This window comes from Oncorhynchus kisutch, linkage group LG10 (genome assembly GCF_002021735.2).
Source record: "Oncorhynchus kisutch isolate 150728-3 linkage group LG10, Okis_V2, whole genome shotgun sequence".
Lineage (NCBI taxonomy): Eukaryota > Metazoa > Chordata > Actinopteri > Salmoniformes > Salmonidae > Oncorhynchus > Oncorhynchus kisutch.
The window spans coordinates 51,969,637-51,986,347 of NC_034183.2; the positions used below are offsets into that span (position 1 = coordinate 51,969,637).

General features: G+C 42.6%; 1 protein-coding gene across 1 annotated transcript; it reads right to left on the reverse strand.

The window, feature by feature from the left end:
- Positions 1-628: 628 nt before the first annotated feature.
- Positions 629-13,156, reverse strand: LOC109898372 (zinc finger protein 281-like). The gene is made up of 7 exons (XM_020493331.2): positions 12,949-13,156; positions 10,293-10,752; positions 6,236-6,331; positions 5,893-6,019; positions 5,374-5,457; positions 5,084-5,202; positions 629-4,803 (listed from the first exon to the last, which is right to left on the reverse strand). The coding sequence occupies exons 2-7, from the start codon at positions 10,698-10,700 to the stop codon at positions 3,202-3,204; spliced, it is 2,436 nt and encodes an 811-aa protein (XP_020348920.1). The 5' UTR covers positions 10,701-10,752; positions 12,949-13,156; the 3' UTR covers positions 629-3,201.
- Positions 13,157-16,711: the final 3,555 nt, after the last annotated feature.

Consider the following 16,711-nt stretch of genomic DNA (forward strand, 5'->3'; position numbering starts at 1 on the left):
TCCTGGTTGGATTTTTCTCTCAGGTTTTTGCCTGCTATATGAGTTCTGTTTTACTCACAGACATCATTCATACAGTTTTAGAAACTTCAGAGTGTTTTCGATCCAAATAATACGCATATACTAGCAACTGGGACTGAGGAGCAGGCAGTTTACTCTGGGCACCTTATTCATCCAAGCTACTCAATACTGCCCCCCAGCCATAAGAAGTTATTATCTACCGTTCCACAGGTGCATGTTCATTCATTGTTTATGGTGAATTGAACAAGCATGGGAAACAGTGTTTAAACCCTTTCCAATGAAGATCTGTGAAGTTATTTGGATTTTTACAAATTATCTTTGATAAACAGGGTCTTGAAAAATTGCCTTTTTTGTTGTTGTTGTTGTCGTCGAGTTTACATCTACATTAGGCAACAAACCCAAAAAATCCCACACCCCCAAAAAATTATTCCACCGTCTGACTGTAGCCTACAATATATTTTCAGGTTAGGGTCAGGGCATCAGATTTTAGCAATGGGTTATTAGCAGTTGCGGGTGGGTGAACAAACAGTTGACCCACACCGCATGGACTTCGTGTAAAATACCATTAGAACAAACCACTTGTTTAAGTGTCAAACCAAAATCAACAAAATCGTGATAACAGCATTTATTGTTTTTCCCTAATCAATTATAAATTCATTGGACAGGTACAGCCCTGCAAATCATTACAAGAATCTGGAACAAAATAAGAGGGAAGATAACCTCAGCCCAAAATTTGGTGTGCTGACAAAAAAAAGAAAGAAAAAGAGCTGTACAAAAAAAGTTATGCGAATAATAATAATAATAATAATCATCCGGGGCAAGATTTAGATGTAGTGTTTTGTAAATTATTTTGTAAACAATAGGCATACAATATAGGAAGTAACAAATGTTACCTTGGGGACAATGAGTTGAACTGTAGACTGCAACACTGGCTGGCATGATTAGACATTTACAGAACCCTAAAGCAATAATATTACCCTCCTTGTCCAATAAATGTCATTAACACAATGTTTTAAAATAGCCACATACGACAGCATCTCTGCTCCATACATCCAACCTTTTGTCCAGTCCCTGCTTGTGTGTTTAGAGATAACGAGGTATAGAAAAAGGTCAATGTCCTTAATTGTTCACCTCTCAGCCACCTATCCAATAAAAACAGAGCATGGTTGTAGTGGTCAGTCATTGTTCCCTATGATATTGCAACGTTACAGAATCATGAAACATGGCTGAATGACTGCAAGACAAAAAAGGGGCATAAGGAAATAAAAGGATAAATAAAAATAGAATATATATATATTTTTTTTTAAAGAACGAAGTGTGACAGCATTTCTAGCACAAAAGGCCAGTTGTTGCTATGGAAGAAAATGCAATTTTTTGATTTACAAAAGTACATCAAATAAATTAAAGATTCATTGCAGGACTGCAAGAAATTACATAATCAAACGATGCATTAGACACATGCACAGAGAAATGTACATTTCATTTAGACAATGTGTACGTCCACAATGGCACCCTATTCTTCTATGGGCCCTGGTCAAAAGTAGTGCACTTTATAGAGTGCCATTTGGGACGCACTGAATTTATTTGTAGACAACATTTTCCAGGACTAGGCACCCCCATTCCTCATAAAATACCATTGTGGTAGTGCCAGCACACCAGAAATGTCTAATGCTTTGGGTTTGTTATAGGTATATGGGTTATATTTAATCACATGATCACTTCCTTACATGGTTTCCAGGCTGTCTCAGTAACAGGGGAAGAAATATTCAGCCACTTTTATACACTTAACTTTAAATTTAAATAGTAAAGCAAAGATGCTAAACAGAGTGGTGAATTACTTAACACGTTCACTCTCAATTTCACCGTTAATACATTTCTTTAAAACAACCCCCCTCCCCCCCATGACCTACACATGATAACATCCAGGAGATAATGCTAATTTTTAAAAAAACTCCCCAGGCCCAAACCCCCCCCCCCCCCCCCCCTCCCATAAGAGACCATGTCATCCAAACTTAGGGCATCCTAACCAAAGCCCCCCCTTCCCTTAACAACCCATTGCTCAAGATGCATTCAACCCCACATCTGCATACGGTAGTAACCCCAACCACATAAACACGTCTCTTTAGAAAGCAAGTCAGTTTGTTTCAAAATGTCTTCCATGATCTTATGGGGTAGTTTAGTTTATTCAATTAAATGGCTCAAAGTGCTAATCGGACTCTTAAGGAAAGAAAAGAATTGAAGAGGAAGAAGAGGAGAAATATGAGGAAGGCCATTCCACAGCTGTCCAACAGCAACCTCTATTGGCCAAGGAATAGAGTCACTATGTTCTCCTCAAACTAACAAGGAAAACTATTTATACCCCCCCCCCATTCCTCTACCTCACCTGGCAGTTCCCCAGAATGATTATAGCTGTTATTATACATGTATATATTGTTATAAATATATATGGCCCTTATTGAAAGAAAACATGAGTTTCACATTAACAAGAAAGTACCATAATCTCTATATAGCTAAGTGGAAAGTGTTCTCAGTGTAAGTGAGCTGGCAGCAGCCTCCATTATTTGTTGCACTCATCAACCAAGGTATAAAACAAGAAATAACCACACAAAGCATCCTCTTTGTAGTTGCAAATTTACACCTCTAAAATGAGTGCTCACTGCACTATACAATTGCCTCCGTTTACACTTTTTCCTGAGTAATACTTATCCTTGTAACAGACAATATCATTATTTATTTTTTGCTATTTCAGTTCTGGGCTATTTCCTGCCACCATCATTGTTATTCTCATTATTATGCTAGCTACAATTGTAAAGTTGATTGCTAAAACCCTTAAGCTCATGGGAGAAAAAAAAAACAAGTTCATTGCTACTCTGTTTGCTTTTAAAAAAAAAGGTACTTTTCATTCTAACGATTAACGAGCAGACCAAAAATGACAAGAAAAACAGACTAAATACATAGATATTTACTTAAAAAATATATCTTAAAAAATTGCATTTGAATAGTCCTTGAAGACCAGTCCTGGGGAGAGGGTTGAGGCATACGCATAGCGGCAGTGTAATAATAATAATTAAAACTTCACTTAATAAAAATAAGAATAAAATAGGAGCACTAAACATTTTTTAGAAAATAAAATAAATGGACAAAACATGAAACTCCAACAGAATGCTGTCCCCTCCCAGGCCCTTATCTGTAGCTTTGGCTTGTTGGGGTTTTGGAACCTGTACTTACTGCCTCATTGACGTCGGCTAACAAACTAGTATACCCTGAGAATTCGGAGACTGGTGTCCTTATCCTGTGGTCCACCTCCCCGCAAGAGTCAGCGCCGTACGACAAGGCGCCGCGGCCGGCCGACTTGAACTGGGATCCAAAGGCCTGGGCAAAGTTCTCGATCGTGTAGGAGCCCTTAGAGGGGTCCAGAGAAGCCAGGTTCTGCGAGTCCTTCTGGCTGCCCAGGTCAGACGGGTTGATCTGGTAGGAGGAGGGGGAAGAGGAGGAGTGTTGCTTCTCCATCTGGTCGGTGAGCTCCTGAGAAGGGGTAAGCTGCTGGTGGGTGGCAGGCTCCAGGCTGTTTAGGTGGAAGCTGTGCTGCGGAGAGGAGTCTGACAGCATCGCAAAGTGGGACTTTGGCACGGAGGAGGGCAGGGTGGGAGAGGCCACCGGCTGGCCGAAGCCACACTCCAGAGGGGACGTAGTGTACATGTGCTTGTCTGTAAAGAGTGGGTTGCGTTGGTGGGTGCTGGTGAAGGGCCCTGTAGCTGGGAGCCCGGGTCCCAGGGGGAAGCCTGTGTTGTGGCTGGTGCGTTCCAGGGCCTGCAGCAAGAAGCGGGAGTACTCGTGCATAATGACCGTCTTGTCTCCAGACGGGCTGGGAGAGTCTGCATCGTGGCTCAGGTCAGAGCCATCTGCTGAGACAGGGTGCAGCGCCACGTGCTGGTCACTGAGGTCAAAGTGCACGTCGTGGTGTGAGCTGTCTGGTTTCTGGGTGTAGTGGTCCAGCAGGCTCTGCAGTACCTCGTCAGGGATCCCCGACCTGTCGTGCTTGTCCACGCCCATGGGGGAGGAGTCTAGCAGACTCAGGGGCGAGTCGCTGTCCATCACACCTGAGACCACCCCCTGGATAACCGACTGCTGGGACGACAGGTGACCAACGTTGACCTCATAATCGTTGGTGCTGCTCCCTGCCACCCCGGCCCCTGATGCTGCACTGTTGGCCGCGTTAAGGTAGCGTCTCTTCTTGAGGAACTGCATGGCATCATCATAGTTGCTGCTGGTGGGACCCGATTTGGCCTCAGAGCCCTGCATGAGGCCCATCCCGACCATCCCAACACCCTCACCCTGCTCCATAGTGCCCTGCTTGGCCTGCCCCAAGCCCCCCTGGTCCAAGGCCTTACGGTTGGCCTTCTTGAAGGCCATCTTAGGGGCTCTGCCTTCATGCTCGTGGTGCATACTGGGCCCTGGCGGAGTGGACGAGGACACAGTGTGATTCTCCACGCTGTAGTCATGGAGACTGTAGCCTCCCGACGGCACCCCGTGGATGTGTTCTCCGCCCAGCCCTCCTGCTTCAGCCGGTCCCGCCGCTTTCTTCCTCTTGCGCTCCCCTCCCTCAGAGTTTTTGGACTTGCCCCTCTTCCGGACCGAGGCCCCAGTGTTTCCCTGAGTGATTCCGTAGCTGCCCTGCCCCATGTCCTCACAGCCCAGGTCCAACATCCCGGGCTCCAGACCCTTCTTTATGGCTTCTCCACAGGTTCGCTTGTGCTTGAGTAATCGGTCTGTCCTAGAAAAAAACTGCAGGGCAGAGAGACCATAAGTAGGGTACAGATTGTAAACAGCAGAATGGGATAGACACGAAGACATTTCCATCCCGAGAAATATAACTTGTCAGGTCATGCCTCATGCCATAATGGAAGTGGGCATATTAGGATGCATTGTCCCCGAGGGGACATTTGCTTCGGCCATTCAAAAGTGCTGCTGCTTCCACAGGTTAAAAGCAGACATGCATCATAACCACTCCCCTCCCAACACACGTCAACCTATTTCAGTAGATTTTTCATGTGGAGGTCACTACCTGTTGGCAGGTCTCACATCTGTATGGCTTTTCTCCACTGTGAGTCCTCTTGTGTCTCTCCATGTGGTATTTCTGAATGAAGCGCATGTTACACTGGTCACAGCAAAAAGGCTTCTCTCCTGTCATGGGAAACATCACAGAAGATCTAAAGAAAAATAATCATCTACAAAACATAGGTTTGCTCATTGTGTCATCCAACTATTGGTGCACAAAGGTAATTGACTGTTTGCCTCTCACGCATCATTAGTGTGCTTGCCATGTGTGTGTGGGATGTATGACATGCCACTCACCGCTGTGGATCTTCTCGTGCCGCTGTAGTAGGTACTTCTGGATGAAACTCATGTTACACTGGCTGCACCTGAACGGCCTCTCACCTAAGGCAACACCACAGCCACACAGTCATGGTTACTAAGTTAAATCCTCTGCGTCTGCCTAGTCTATTCAAAACTAATACTGCACTGGTTTAATTTCAAGGTTTCCTACAGTGACTTTGTGAAAAACTAGGTTTTTCTAACCACACGATCTATTCCAAAAATTTCTGGAGATATTTTTTATTTTATACTCTAGTGAGAAACTAACCGAGACCACACTGAATGCTAGAAATGAACAGACATTTTGATCAGTGGCCTAGGTACCCGTGTGAATGAGGACATCCCATAACAATCTCGTTTGTCTATTCAATTCAACACAAATACTGAACTTCTTTCATTTGTGAAAGTGAAAAATGTTCCCTCAAGATATAATTTTTCATTAAAAAACAAACAGATTAAAAATGAGCCTAATAGATCAGTCAGTAGGGTCCTGGGTACCTGTGTGGATGAGGACATGTCTGCGCAGGTGGTATGAGCTCCTGAAGGATGCGCTGCAGTGCTCACAGATGTGGAGCTTCCCGTTGGGCCACAGGCTGCCTCCATCTGCATCCAGCATCATTGATTGCTTTTGGACAAAAGAAGGTCAATTCAACTAACAAATGCAATTTAATTTATTTAATGCATGATCGTTTCACTGAAGATAGAAACTAAGTTCAGGAAAAAAAATATACTTTGATGTAATGGATGCTAAACTATTGAAAAATGAATTATATCTAAATCAAGATAACTTAAGATGCATATCAAACACATACAACTTGAATAGAAAGGACAGTTCACACACCTTAGGCTCTCCACGTTTCCTCCGGGGCTTGCTCTCTTCACCATTTGACCTTCGACCTCTCTTTCCTGAGGACTCCTTTCCTAACCGACTCGGCAGCTGGATGACAAAAGGGAGGCGCAGAGTGAGCGAGAAGACTTAAATGAACACTTGAGAGAATGGGAACGGCCTAGTTCAGTCACATAGCCGACATATTGCATGTGTACACAAGACAAAAACAGACTCATGCAGCATTTAGTGAAAGCTCATTTCAGCCATTGCAGAAGGCTGCCTTGGGGAAGTGCCAGAAGGTAGAGTAATAAACCACATATTTATGGCTCCCCCTGTGCATCTCTCCAGACAGTTAAGCAGTCATTCAAATGGGAGAGCTGCTGTTAATTTAGGATGCATATCAAAATGGCCTATATAAAGGGAATAGGGTGTCATTTGAGACGCACTTAGAATCCCATAGAAAAGGCCTATGCTTATTAACTAGCAACTCAAGTGTAAATACAGACTCATTAATATTCAGCATGTTCACCCACTATGAAGAGCAATCTTCAAACAAAAGGGTCTGTGGTTTAGGAAAGGGACACTGGGATTTCAATTACACTTCCCAACACCATATGGATACTAAGAACATGGCTGTCTGAAATGGCATCCTATTTCCTATATAGTGCACTAATTTTGACCAACGGCCTATGGGCCCTGGTCAAAAGTCGTACACAGCCTATGAGTGTGGATGGGTGCATGTGAAAGACGACGGAGCTCTCAAATATCAACCAATCATTGTATTAGATCAGGGGAAAGGCTAGCCAAAACAAACCCGTCTCATTTCCGCAACCAAACGAGCGCAGGATCAGTGGGATCAAAATGTCTGCAAGCTCACATTCATGTCATTATCCTGAAAATAATAGCACCATTTGGGGTGCTCCGACTGCACTCCAAATGAAACTACTCATAACTTTAGTAGGGAATCGGCTTTTTGAGTAGAGAAAAATGATTGTCTCCTCAGTAATATAATCATACATGTGTATAGATAACGCAGTTAAATAAAAGGTTAAATAAATAAAACATCTCAAAGTTAATGTAATGTATTCTCTAAGATGTCCTTGGATAAACTAATAAACCATATTTAGTGAGTAGGAAATGATATGTCTAGCTTTTCAATGAGCATGCCAAGTGCTGCCTAGTAAACCTCTGGAGTCTGGCTATTGTTAGGCAGAGAGAGAGAGCATGTGTGTGTAAAGACAATGTGTGAGTGCAAGCTCAAACAAGACGACCGTGTCCTTGCCAAGACGTTTCCATTCACACGGAGGACCAATCTCAATCATTTTGAGAGGGACATATTTTGCATTTGATGCCTTATATTTAGGTCACCATTACTAAATCCTTCCTCCCTCCGCTACCCCCACCCCTTTCACACATTCCCTCAATCCATCAGTCTTTGGTGAGATTGGCCATGTTACAAGCCCACACCCCAAAAGACAGGTGGACATCTGATCAACCAAACCTCCGGAGTAATTATTATTATTAATTTTTTTACTAATTGTAATGCTGCAGTAAATTAGACATTTCAATAGAGGACATTTTATTTTATTTTTTAACATAACAAAAGAGGTAAATTTGGTGTGGGTCAAGGCCAGACACCATAGGCTGAAATTATATTTTTGCATTTACCTATCAATTTAGAGATTTGTTGGTATTTGGGCCATTTAATATTATTCTTTTTTAGAAATGTACATGTCAAACTAAACTCAGCAAAAAAAGAAACATTCCTTTATCAGGATGCTGACTTTCAAAGATAATTCATAAAAATCCTATTAACTTCAGATATTCATTGTAAAGGGTTTAAACACTGTTTCCCATGCTTGTTCAATGAACCATAGACAATTAATGAACATGCACCTGTGGAACAGTCGTTAAAACAGCTAACAGCTTACAGACGGTAGGCAATTAAGGTCACAGTTATGAAAACTTAGAGGACACCAAAGAAGCCTTGCTACTGACTCTGAAAAACACCCAAAGAAAGATGCCCAGGGTCCCTGCTAATCTGTGTGAATGTGCCTTGGGCATGCTGCAAGGAGGCATGAGGATTGCAGATGTGGCCAGGGCAATAAATTGCAATGTCCGTACAGTGAGACACCTAAGACAGAGCGCTACAGGGAGACAGGACGGCCACTGATCATCCTTGCAGTGGCAGACCACGTGAAACAACACCTGAACAGGATCGGTTCATCCGAACATCACACCTGCGGGACAGGTACAGGATGGCAACAACAACGGAGTTACACCAGGAACGCACAATCACTCCATCAGCACTCAGACTGCCCGCAATAGGCTGAGAGAGGCTGGACTGGGTGCTTGTAGGCCTGTTGTAAGGTAGGTCCTCACCAGACATCACCGGCAACAACGTTGCCTATGGGCAAAAACCCACCGTCACTGGACCAGACAGGACTGGCAAAAAGTGAGTCGCGGCTTTGTCTCACCAGAAGTGATGGTCGGATTCGCATTTATCGTCGGAGGAATGAGCGTTACACCGAGGCCTGTACTCTGGAGCGGGATCGATTTGGAGGTGGAGGGTCCGTCATGGTCTGGGCCGGTGTGTCACAGCATCATCGGACTGAGCTTGTTGTCATTGCAGGCAATCTCAAAGCTGTGTGTTACAGGGAAGACATCCTCCTCCCTCATGTGGTACCCTTCCTGCAGGCTCATCCTGACATGACCCTCCAGCATGACAATGCCACCAGCCATACTGCTTGATCCGTGCATGATTTCCTGCAAGACAGAAATGTCAGTGTTCTGCCATGGCCAGCGAAGAGCCCAGATCTCAATCCCACGGAGCACGTCTGAGACATGTTGGATCGGATGGTGAGGGCTAGGGCCATTCCCTCCAGAAATGTCCGGGAACTTGCAGGTGCCTTGGTGGAAGAGTGGGGTAACATCTCACAGCAAGAACTGGCAAATCTGGTACAGTCCATGAGGAGATGCACTGCAGTACGTAATGCAGCTGGTGGCCACACTAGATACTGTTACTTTTGACCCCCCCCTTTTGTCTGTTGTTGAATCTTGTTATGTTCATACAAATATTTACATGTTAAGTTTGCTGAAAATAAACGCAGTTGACAGTGAGAAGACATTTCTTTTTTTGCTGAATTTAGATAAATGTATATTTTCTTTAGTTTATCATACTAGTCAACAGCATAATTCATTTTAACCACTTTAAAATGCACAAAATCATTTCAAAGCTCACTACATTGAATTACACAATTTAAAAGTACATTTCATAGAGAATGTTAAACTGGTCTATTTAGTAACTTACTTTGGAGATGGTGATTAGGTCTAAATAGGCCTTTGACAGCCTAATTTCACTGTACTTTTCTTCAACTGCCATTTACTGAAAGTCAGACCCTTCCCACACACCAAACAACTCATTTTCCTCAGCTTCAGAAGCATCTGGCTTCACCAAATTCTGTATGGTTATGCTTAGGTACAGACTTAGGAAATTGAGGATATCTTGTCAATTTTTTCTTCTGGGTAAGATCTTGTTGGGAAACATTTGCCAAAAAAGCTTTTTACCTACATCTATGTCTTTAGTATTTTACAGATCGAAAGATCGAAAGTATTTACCCACAATTTGCTCTGGACAAGTCCGGTCATGGAGTGTTAAAATGAAACAAAAATATTTAGGCTGTGTCCAGAAAAATTGATTTGCGTGATATGCAATCATGTGCATATTTAATGATATATTGCCCAATTTGCATATTTAAATAAAATATGTATGAAAATGTGTAATACCAAAAAGTCATTTGTCTACATACAACCGGTAAAGGTTGATGGTGAAACAAATACGATTTTTTTAATATTTTTTTTTTATCCCTATTATGGTGTGGTGCCTTGCCTTGAATTCCCTGGTTTAAAGAACATTACAGTCTGGTTTCCCAGACACAGATTAAGTTTAGTCCTGGACTAAAAAGCTATTTCAATGGAGAATCTCTGATGAGAAGGCTTTTTAATCCACAACTAGGCTTTGTGTGTGGGAAACCAGCCCTCGAAGTGTTGATGTGTCAGAAGGCCTTACGTTGCCTAGGCTAAGGTCATGCACCAGCAGATTCTGGTGGTTGCCCATGGACACCTCCAGGAGCTCTGTGCTCTTCCCCGGGCCTCCAGGGTACAGCGGCTGACGGTAGTCATGTTCTGTCATCTTCTCCTGCTTGATCTCCATGGCATGGACATAGTCCCCCACCCCGCCATACTCCACCAGGCCGCCCACCCCAGCCATGCTGCAGTCTGGAGAGTCCCGCTCCTTCTTCAGGATCATCTCGTGAGGGCCTGGCAGGTCCTGCATAACAGACTGGGTGGCCAGCCGGGTGAAGCTGGTCACTGGGGGCAGGTGACTGAACATGATCATGCCAGGGGAGAAGTTGGAGTCCATGCTCCCATTGGAGCGCAGGAAGTCATTACCTAGTTTGTCTTGAATGATGCTCATGATGAACTTGGTGGTGGGCAGGTTCAACTAAAGGGAGCCAACCGGAACCATCCTGGGAAAGAAAGAGCAGATGCTGAAGTACAATGCAACTTTATTGTCCATACGTTATAGCGAACGGAAATGTGTATTCTGCTCTAAAAATGTGTTTCTCCCCCCAGATAGCATATGTCGCACAGACACAGCTGAGAGGAGAGCAGGGTGAAGCTGCAGTGCAGCACTCCTGGATGAGTGGAAAATAAACATTAACATCTGGGTGGCCTTTCCATCAGTGATATATGATGGTTTGTTTTTGGTTTACATGTGCTGCTGACACCAACTCACATGAAATAAATTAACTGTCCACAGACATTGACTGGATGGGCAGCATTGTTACAATGGGCTGTCCCCGAGGAATCAGTTTCATGCCCTCTGATCTCCCCATCAAGTGCTTAGCCAGATTAATAATAAGGGTTTGTGGGTCAACAACAAACAGCCACAGTCTGGAGTCTGACTTGTGTGAATTATGGTACCCTAAAAACAGGCTATTTTTTAGAAAGTCTTCAGTCAACCTCAGATGTAGCTGAATTAACCTGGGTAAAAGGTATAGCCTAGAATATGTTAAACCCTGACGTCCTATGAGAGAGCGGAATAAACCTGAAGCGGTGTGTTAATCTGTCATCCTATTTGAGGACTAGGCTAATTAACTAAAAAAGGCAACAGCCCAGTTAGGTTATACAGGTAAAGGGAAGGTCCATTTCTGTATTTTAATTTGTGACTACAGGTCGTCATCATCATAGGACACCCATCAAACATGGGCTTTAAAGTTAAAGAACCAAGCAAGAGTAGCCAGTACTAGCCACTGAAATACTATCAAGAAACAAAATAAAACTAATAACATGGGTATACTGCAAAACGTTGGCTGTTTAATATACTTGTCTATAGCTACAGGAAGATTAGGCTGATCTCACAAAAGTAACACTTTTCTAAGTTACCATCATAACGCGACATTTGAGATGACTGAGGTTAGTCATGTCTCAGCTGCTGTGCTATTTTACAAATGTAACGAGGAATGACAGAGGATTCCAAAAGGCAAAATCAAAATGGAGTTTTTGGAATAAGAAGAACAACATCATCCAAACCAGTGCATCACCTTGAGGAAGATATCAGTGTCACTGATAGCTTAACTCGGTGAAATAGCGATAACAAAATATAAGCAGCAATTTCATAATTTAACATTGTCCAGACTACCATTACCTAGCCAGTTTCTTGTATTCAATTGAATTACTTTACAATAGTGTGTTTTCATTCACAAGACACAGTTCATTTGAATAGCTTCAGATTTCACGTGTAACTTAATCGTGTCTCTGAACTTCATTGTCTCCACCAGCATAGCTAGCCTAGCTCGATTGCAATTGCATTGGATGAAACTTGCTAGCATGCTGATACCAAATAAAGCTAACAGATGCATATGTAACATGCTACAGTAAAATGGTATGCATTGTAAGAAAGCGTTAGTTGAAAATTAAAACAAATTCAGTGGTAAAAAAAGAAGAAGAAAGTAATGACGTAGGCGGCAAATCGGTTCCCAGTGCTAAACTGTGATTTATTCATCGAGTGTCACTCACTTGGGCTAGAAAGACCGCTAGCTAGCTACTGCTAACGTCTGGCTAGCCACCAAGCAATTAGCCATTTGGCTAACCAGCCTGCCAGGCCCTTTGTGATGCAGGATCATGCAATAATTAGCTAATATGGCCATCAGCAGAGAACAGTAATACTCGGTAAAAATTCAATTAACACCATAGAATGAATTTAATATTACACCAAACATGTGAGGATCTGCCGTTCTCGCCTGACGTAGTCCTACATCGATTCCAAGGTATGGAATTAATTCTGAAATCATTTTGATTGACAAACTTGCGAGTCGGCGTATGCACGCGCAAGAGATTTTAGACAACACGGTGTGTCGTCATTCGTCAACATATTGTGAGCGGTTCTGAAATACATAATACCTGGCTAACTAATTAAACCAGTTGATATAAACTACTTGAACCTCTAACAGGCATTGGGTGAGGACTGAAATAAACCATAACTGAGCATACGTGCGACGTACCCATAACAAATGGCCCATGCAACTCAAGCGAACAATTGATGATGCTCGGCTCAAGCAACGGTATGCTATCTAGCTTTGCGCTTTGTTGTCTGTCCCACACTCTTGCCTGAGTTTCACATATTTAAACTCGCCCAAAATATATATTTCCTTTTGTCTTACCAGTACATGACCACCAATAGCTCTTTCGGCTGGTTTATTTCACCTTTGGTCGTCCGTTTCAATCTTTAGAGCCCAAACATTGTTCTCCCGCAGTGGCTGTATTCCTTCATTTTGTCTCAGCGCGGTGAATTATGGGTATAGCGGACGGGTCCTGCGAAGAGTCACAGACACTCTTGATCCGGGAGCACTGGACCGGGAATTAACACGCAGTGCGGGGACATATGCGTTAACATTTTGAACGACACTGTTGCCTACGTACACCAAATTCAACAGAAATATAAGTGTCATTTGCATAACTGATGGTGCTGTGCCATTTCATTAATTGTATGTGTGTTACCATAATTGATAGGCCTAGTGCCTTTTAACTACCTAAACCAGACTAATAATCATATTAAATTTAGAATACAAAAATGGAATGTTATGAAAACGCTATTATCAGTTAATAAAAGGGTGTGTGATTGGTTGTAGTTGCCTATGTGTAAATCAAATATGCAAGACACTGAAATAATAATGTGCAATGTTCCAGGATACCCATTGATTATTGTTGAATATTACATGCCTTGGGAATTTAGTACAACTGTCTATCATAAACCAAAATCTTAGGTTGCATTATTCCATTCGTTGTTTATCCTATGTTCTACCAAACAAAATGTTAGGGTCAGGCTTTTGAAATTACAGATTGGGAATGTAACATTTAGGGTAGACTATGCATCCACAATATCTAATGAGTTATTTCCTGAAACCTAGGTAAAAAGAAGTCTGACAGTGTGAATAATGGTTTCTTAAAACTATGTTCCAGCCTTGAGGATATTTTGCCTCCCTCATTGTGTACACGTTTCAAAACTGTGACTGTCCCCCTGGGTCCCAATTACTGAAGAAATAGGACACCTCACTAGCTCTTAAAAGTGTACATTGACAGAGCTATGCTATTCAATGATACTGTGCTGCATGAATATTGTGGCATATATAGCACAAAGTAAATACATTCCTGAAATAGCTTCGGACTAATTAGTCACAATGGTCAAGTCTCCTGTGAAGAGAGCGACCCTTAAAAACAAGTAAAATAAAATAAGAAAAGAGAATGAGAGAGGGAACAAGAATAGCCTACTAACAACAAACGTTGAATGAGCCAAGGGAGATACAATCATTAGAGACATTCTCTGAAGTGAAGCAGAATCTCTGAATTGGATATGAATAAGAGCCACATTCATTCACATGTGTGAATGAATGTGTATATATCTAACCACCACTCATCAGACTTTATCCCTCGTTTCCTCTGGTCTCAGCTGCACTCCTAATTGCCTGTGTTAACAACCCAATTAATTCAGAGGAGAGCATCATTGAAATGGAGACGGTATGAGTTAATGCAGAGGGTCAGTGGGCTGCCTTTTCATGTGTACCCCACTGCCCTCCCCCGTCTTCTTAATATATTCCTGATAACAACCCATAATGCTGACAGCAGCTGTATATGTCAAATCACTTCTCATCTCAAAGCGTTTAAATATGCATTAGGACTTCTCTAATCATCAAATTCAGCAGTGTGACACAATGCTAGGCTGGGGTGCATATGGCTGCTGTGCAGAGATCTATGGGATGATCAGAGAATAGATGGTGAGAATGTACATTTATGGCCATAGATTAAACATTCCTCTCCATTAAACAGAAAAGTCATCATTCATGCATAGCAAGACACCTCTTTAACAGTATTAACATACGCTACGACCACATACTGATATTATATTGGGATTAAGACCAGTGGTCTAGTGGAGGATAACCACATGTAAATGCAGTTTACCCACCTTTTTTATGCTCAACAGTTTACCCAACCTTTGCGGAAGAATGCATTGAACGATATAGGAAGCTTTACTTTTCAGATTTCACCCACCTAATATTTTAACACTAAATCTCTGAGAGGAGGATGTTACTTGGAAACCTATACACCATTTCAAATATTCCAAATGCGTCCACTAATTCCATCTCTGTGTTGGTGCATTTTGTTCTACTTGATTCTAATTGTATTGTATTTAGCCTCTCTCCCTCCAGACAGAAGATCTTGGCTGGCAGCCCGGTGGACTGTCTCTCTCTCTCTCTCTCTCTCTCTCTCTCTCTCTCTCTCTCTCTCTCTCTCTCTCTCTCTCTCTCTCTCTCTCTCTCTCTCTCTCTCTCTCTCTCTCTCTCTCTCTCTCTCTCTCTCTCTCTCTCTCTCTCTCTCTCTCTCTCTCTCTCTCTCTCTCTCTCTCTCTCTCTCTCTCTCTCTCTCTCTCTCTCTCTCTCTCTCTCTCTCTCTCTCTCTCTCTCTCTCTCTCTCTCTCTCTCTCTCTCTCTCTCTCTCTCTCTCTCTCTCTCTCTCTCTCTCTCTCTCTCTCTCTCTCTCTCTCTCTCTCTCTCTCTCTCTCTCTCTCTCTCTCTCTCTCTCTCTCTCTCTCTCTCTCTCTCTCTCTCTCTCTCTCTCTCTCTCTCTCTCTCTCTCTCTCTCTCTCTCTCTCTCTCTCTCTCTCTCTCTCTCTCCTCACTCACTCACTCACTCACTCACTCACTCACTCACTCACTCACTCACTCACTCACTCACTCACTCACTCACTCACTCACTCACTCACTCACTCACTCACTCACTCACTCACTCACTCACTCACTCACTCACTCACTCACTCACTCACTCACTCACTCACTCACTCACTCACTCACTCACTCACTCACTCACTCACTCACTCACTCACTCACTCACTCACTCACTCACTCACTCACTCACTCACACACACACACACACAGGACCACAATATTTGAAAAAAGGGTCCTTTGGCTGTCCCCATATGGGAACCCTTTTTGGCTCAAAAGGGTTATCAGTATTACTATACCTTACTATTCATGTTTTTGACTACTTTTACTTTTATCTTGTACTCCATACATTTTCCTTTACACCCAAAAGTACTCATTACATTTTGAATGCTTAGCAGGACAGAAATATGGTCCATTTCACGCACTTATCAACAGAACATCCCTGGTCATCCCTACTGCCTCTGATCTGTTGGGATCACTAAACACACATTTCATTTGTAAAAGATGTCTGAATGTTGGAGTGTTACTCTGGCTATCCTTACATTTAAAAAACAAGAACATTTTGCTGTCTGGTTTGCTTAATATAAGGAATTTGAAATTATTTATACTTTTACTTTTGATATTTTTAGTAATTACATTCACTTTTGATACTAAAGTATATTTTAAACCAAATACTTTTAGACTTAAACTCGGTAGAATTTTTTAAATGTTCTAATGAGGTAGCTTTTCTTTTACTCAAGTATGACAATTCTGTACTTTTTCCACCACTGAAGGTCATACCTGGAACCAAAAAGGGTTCTTCAAAGGGTTATTTTATGGGGACAGGCAAAGAACCCTTTCAGGTTCTAGCACCTTCTTTTCGAATAGTTTAGTTGCAGGGATTTTATCATTGTATTGTCAGTTCGAGTGCAGATAAAGATCAGCTTTCCATCACTGTCTCCTTCCAGCCCAGCGGTTAAGTTAAGGTTGTGGATGGGACAGAAAGGCATCAGAGGCTTCACCACCACTGCACCCCCAGGTAAACCAATCCTCTCTCTGTGCAGAGGAGACTGAGGAGAGAGCTAGTCTGTACAAGCTGTTCTTGACTACCAAGGATGAACAGGTCTGTAGGGTGGCCTAATCCCCCCAAGTGACTCTTTACACTGTATGCAAGGGTTCCTTTGTGTTGTCTTAGATTTCCTTCTTTGTGTTGCTCTTGACATCTCCC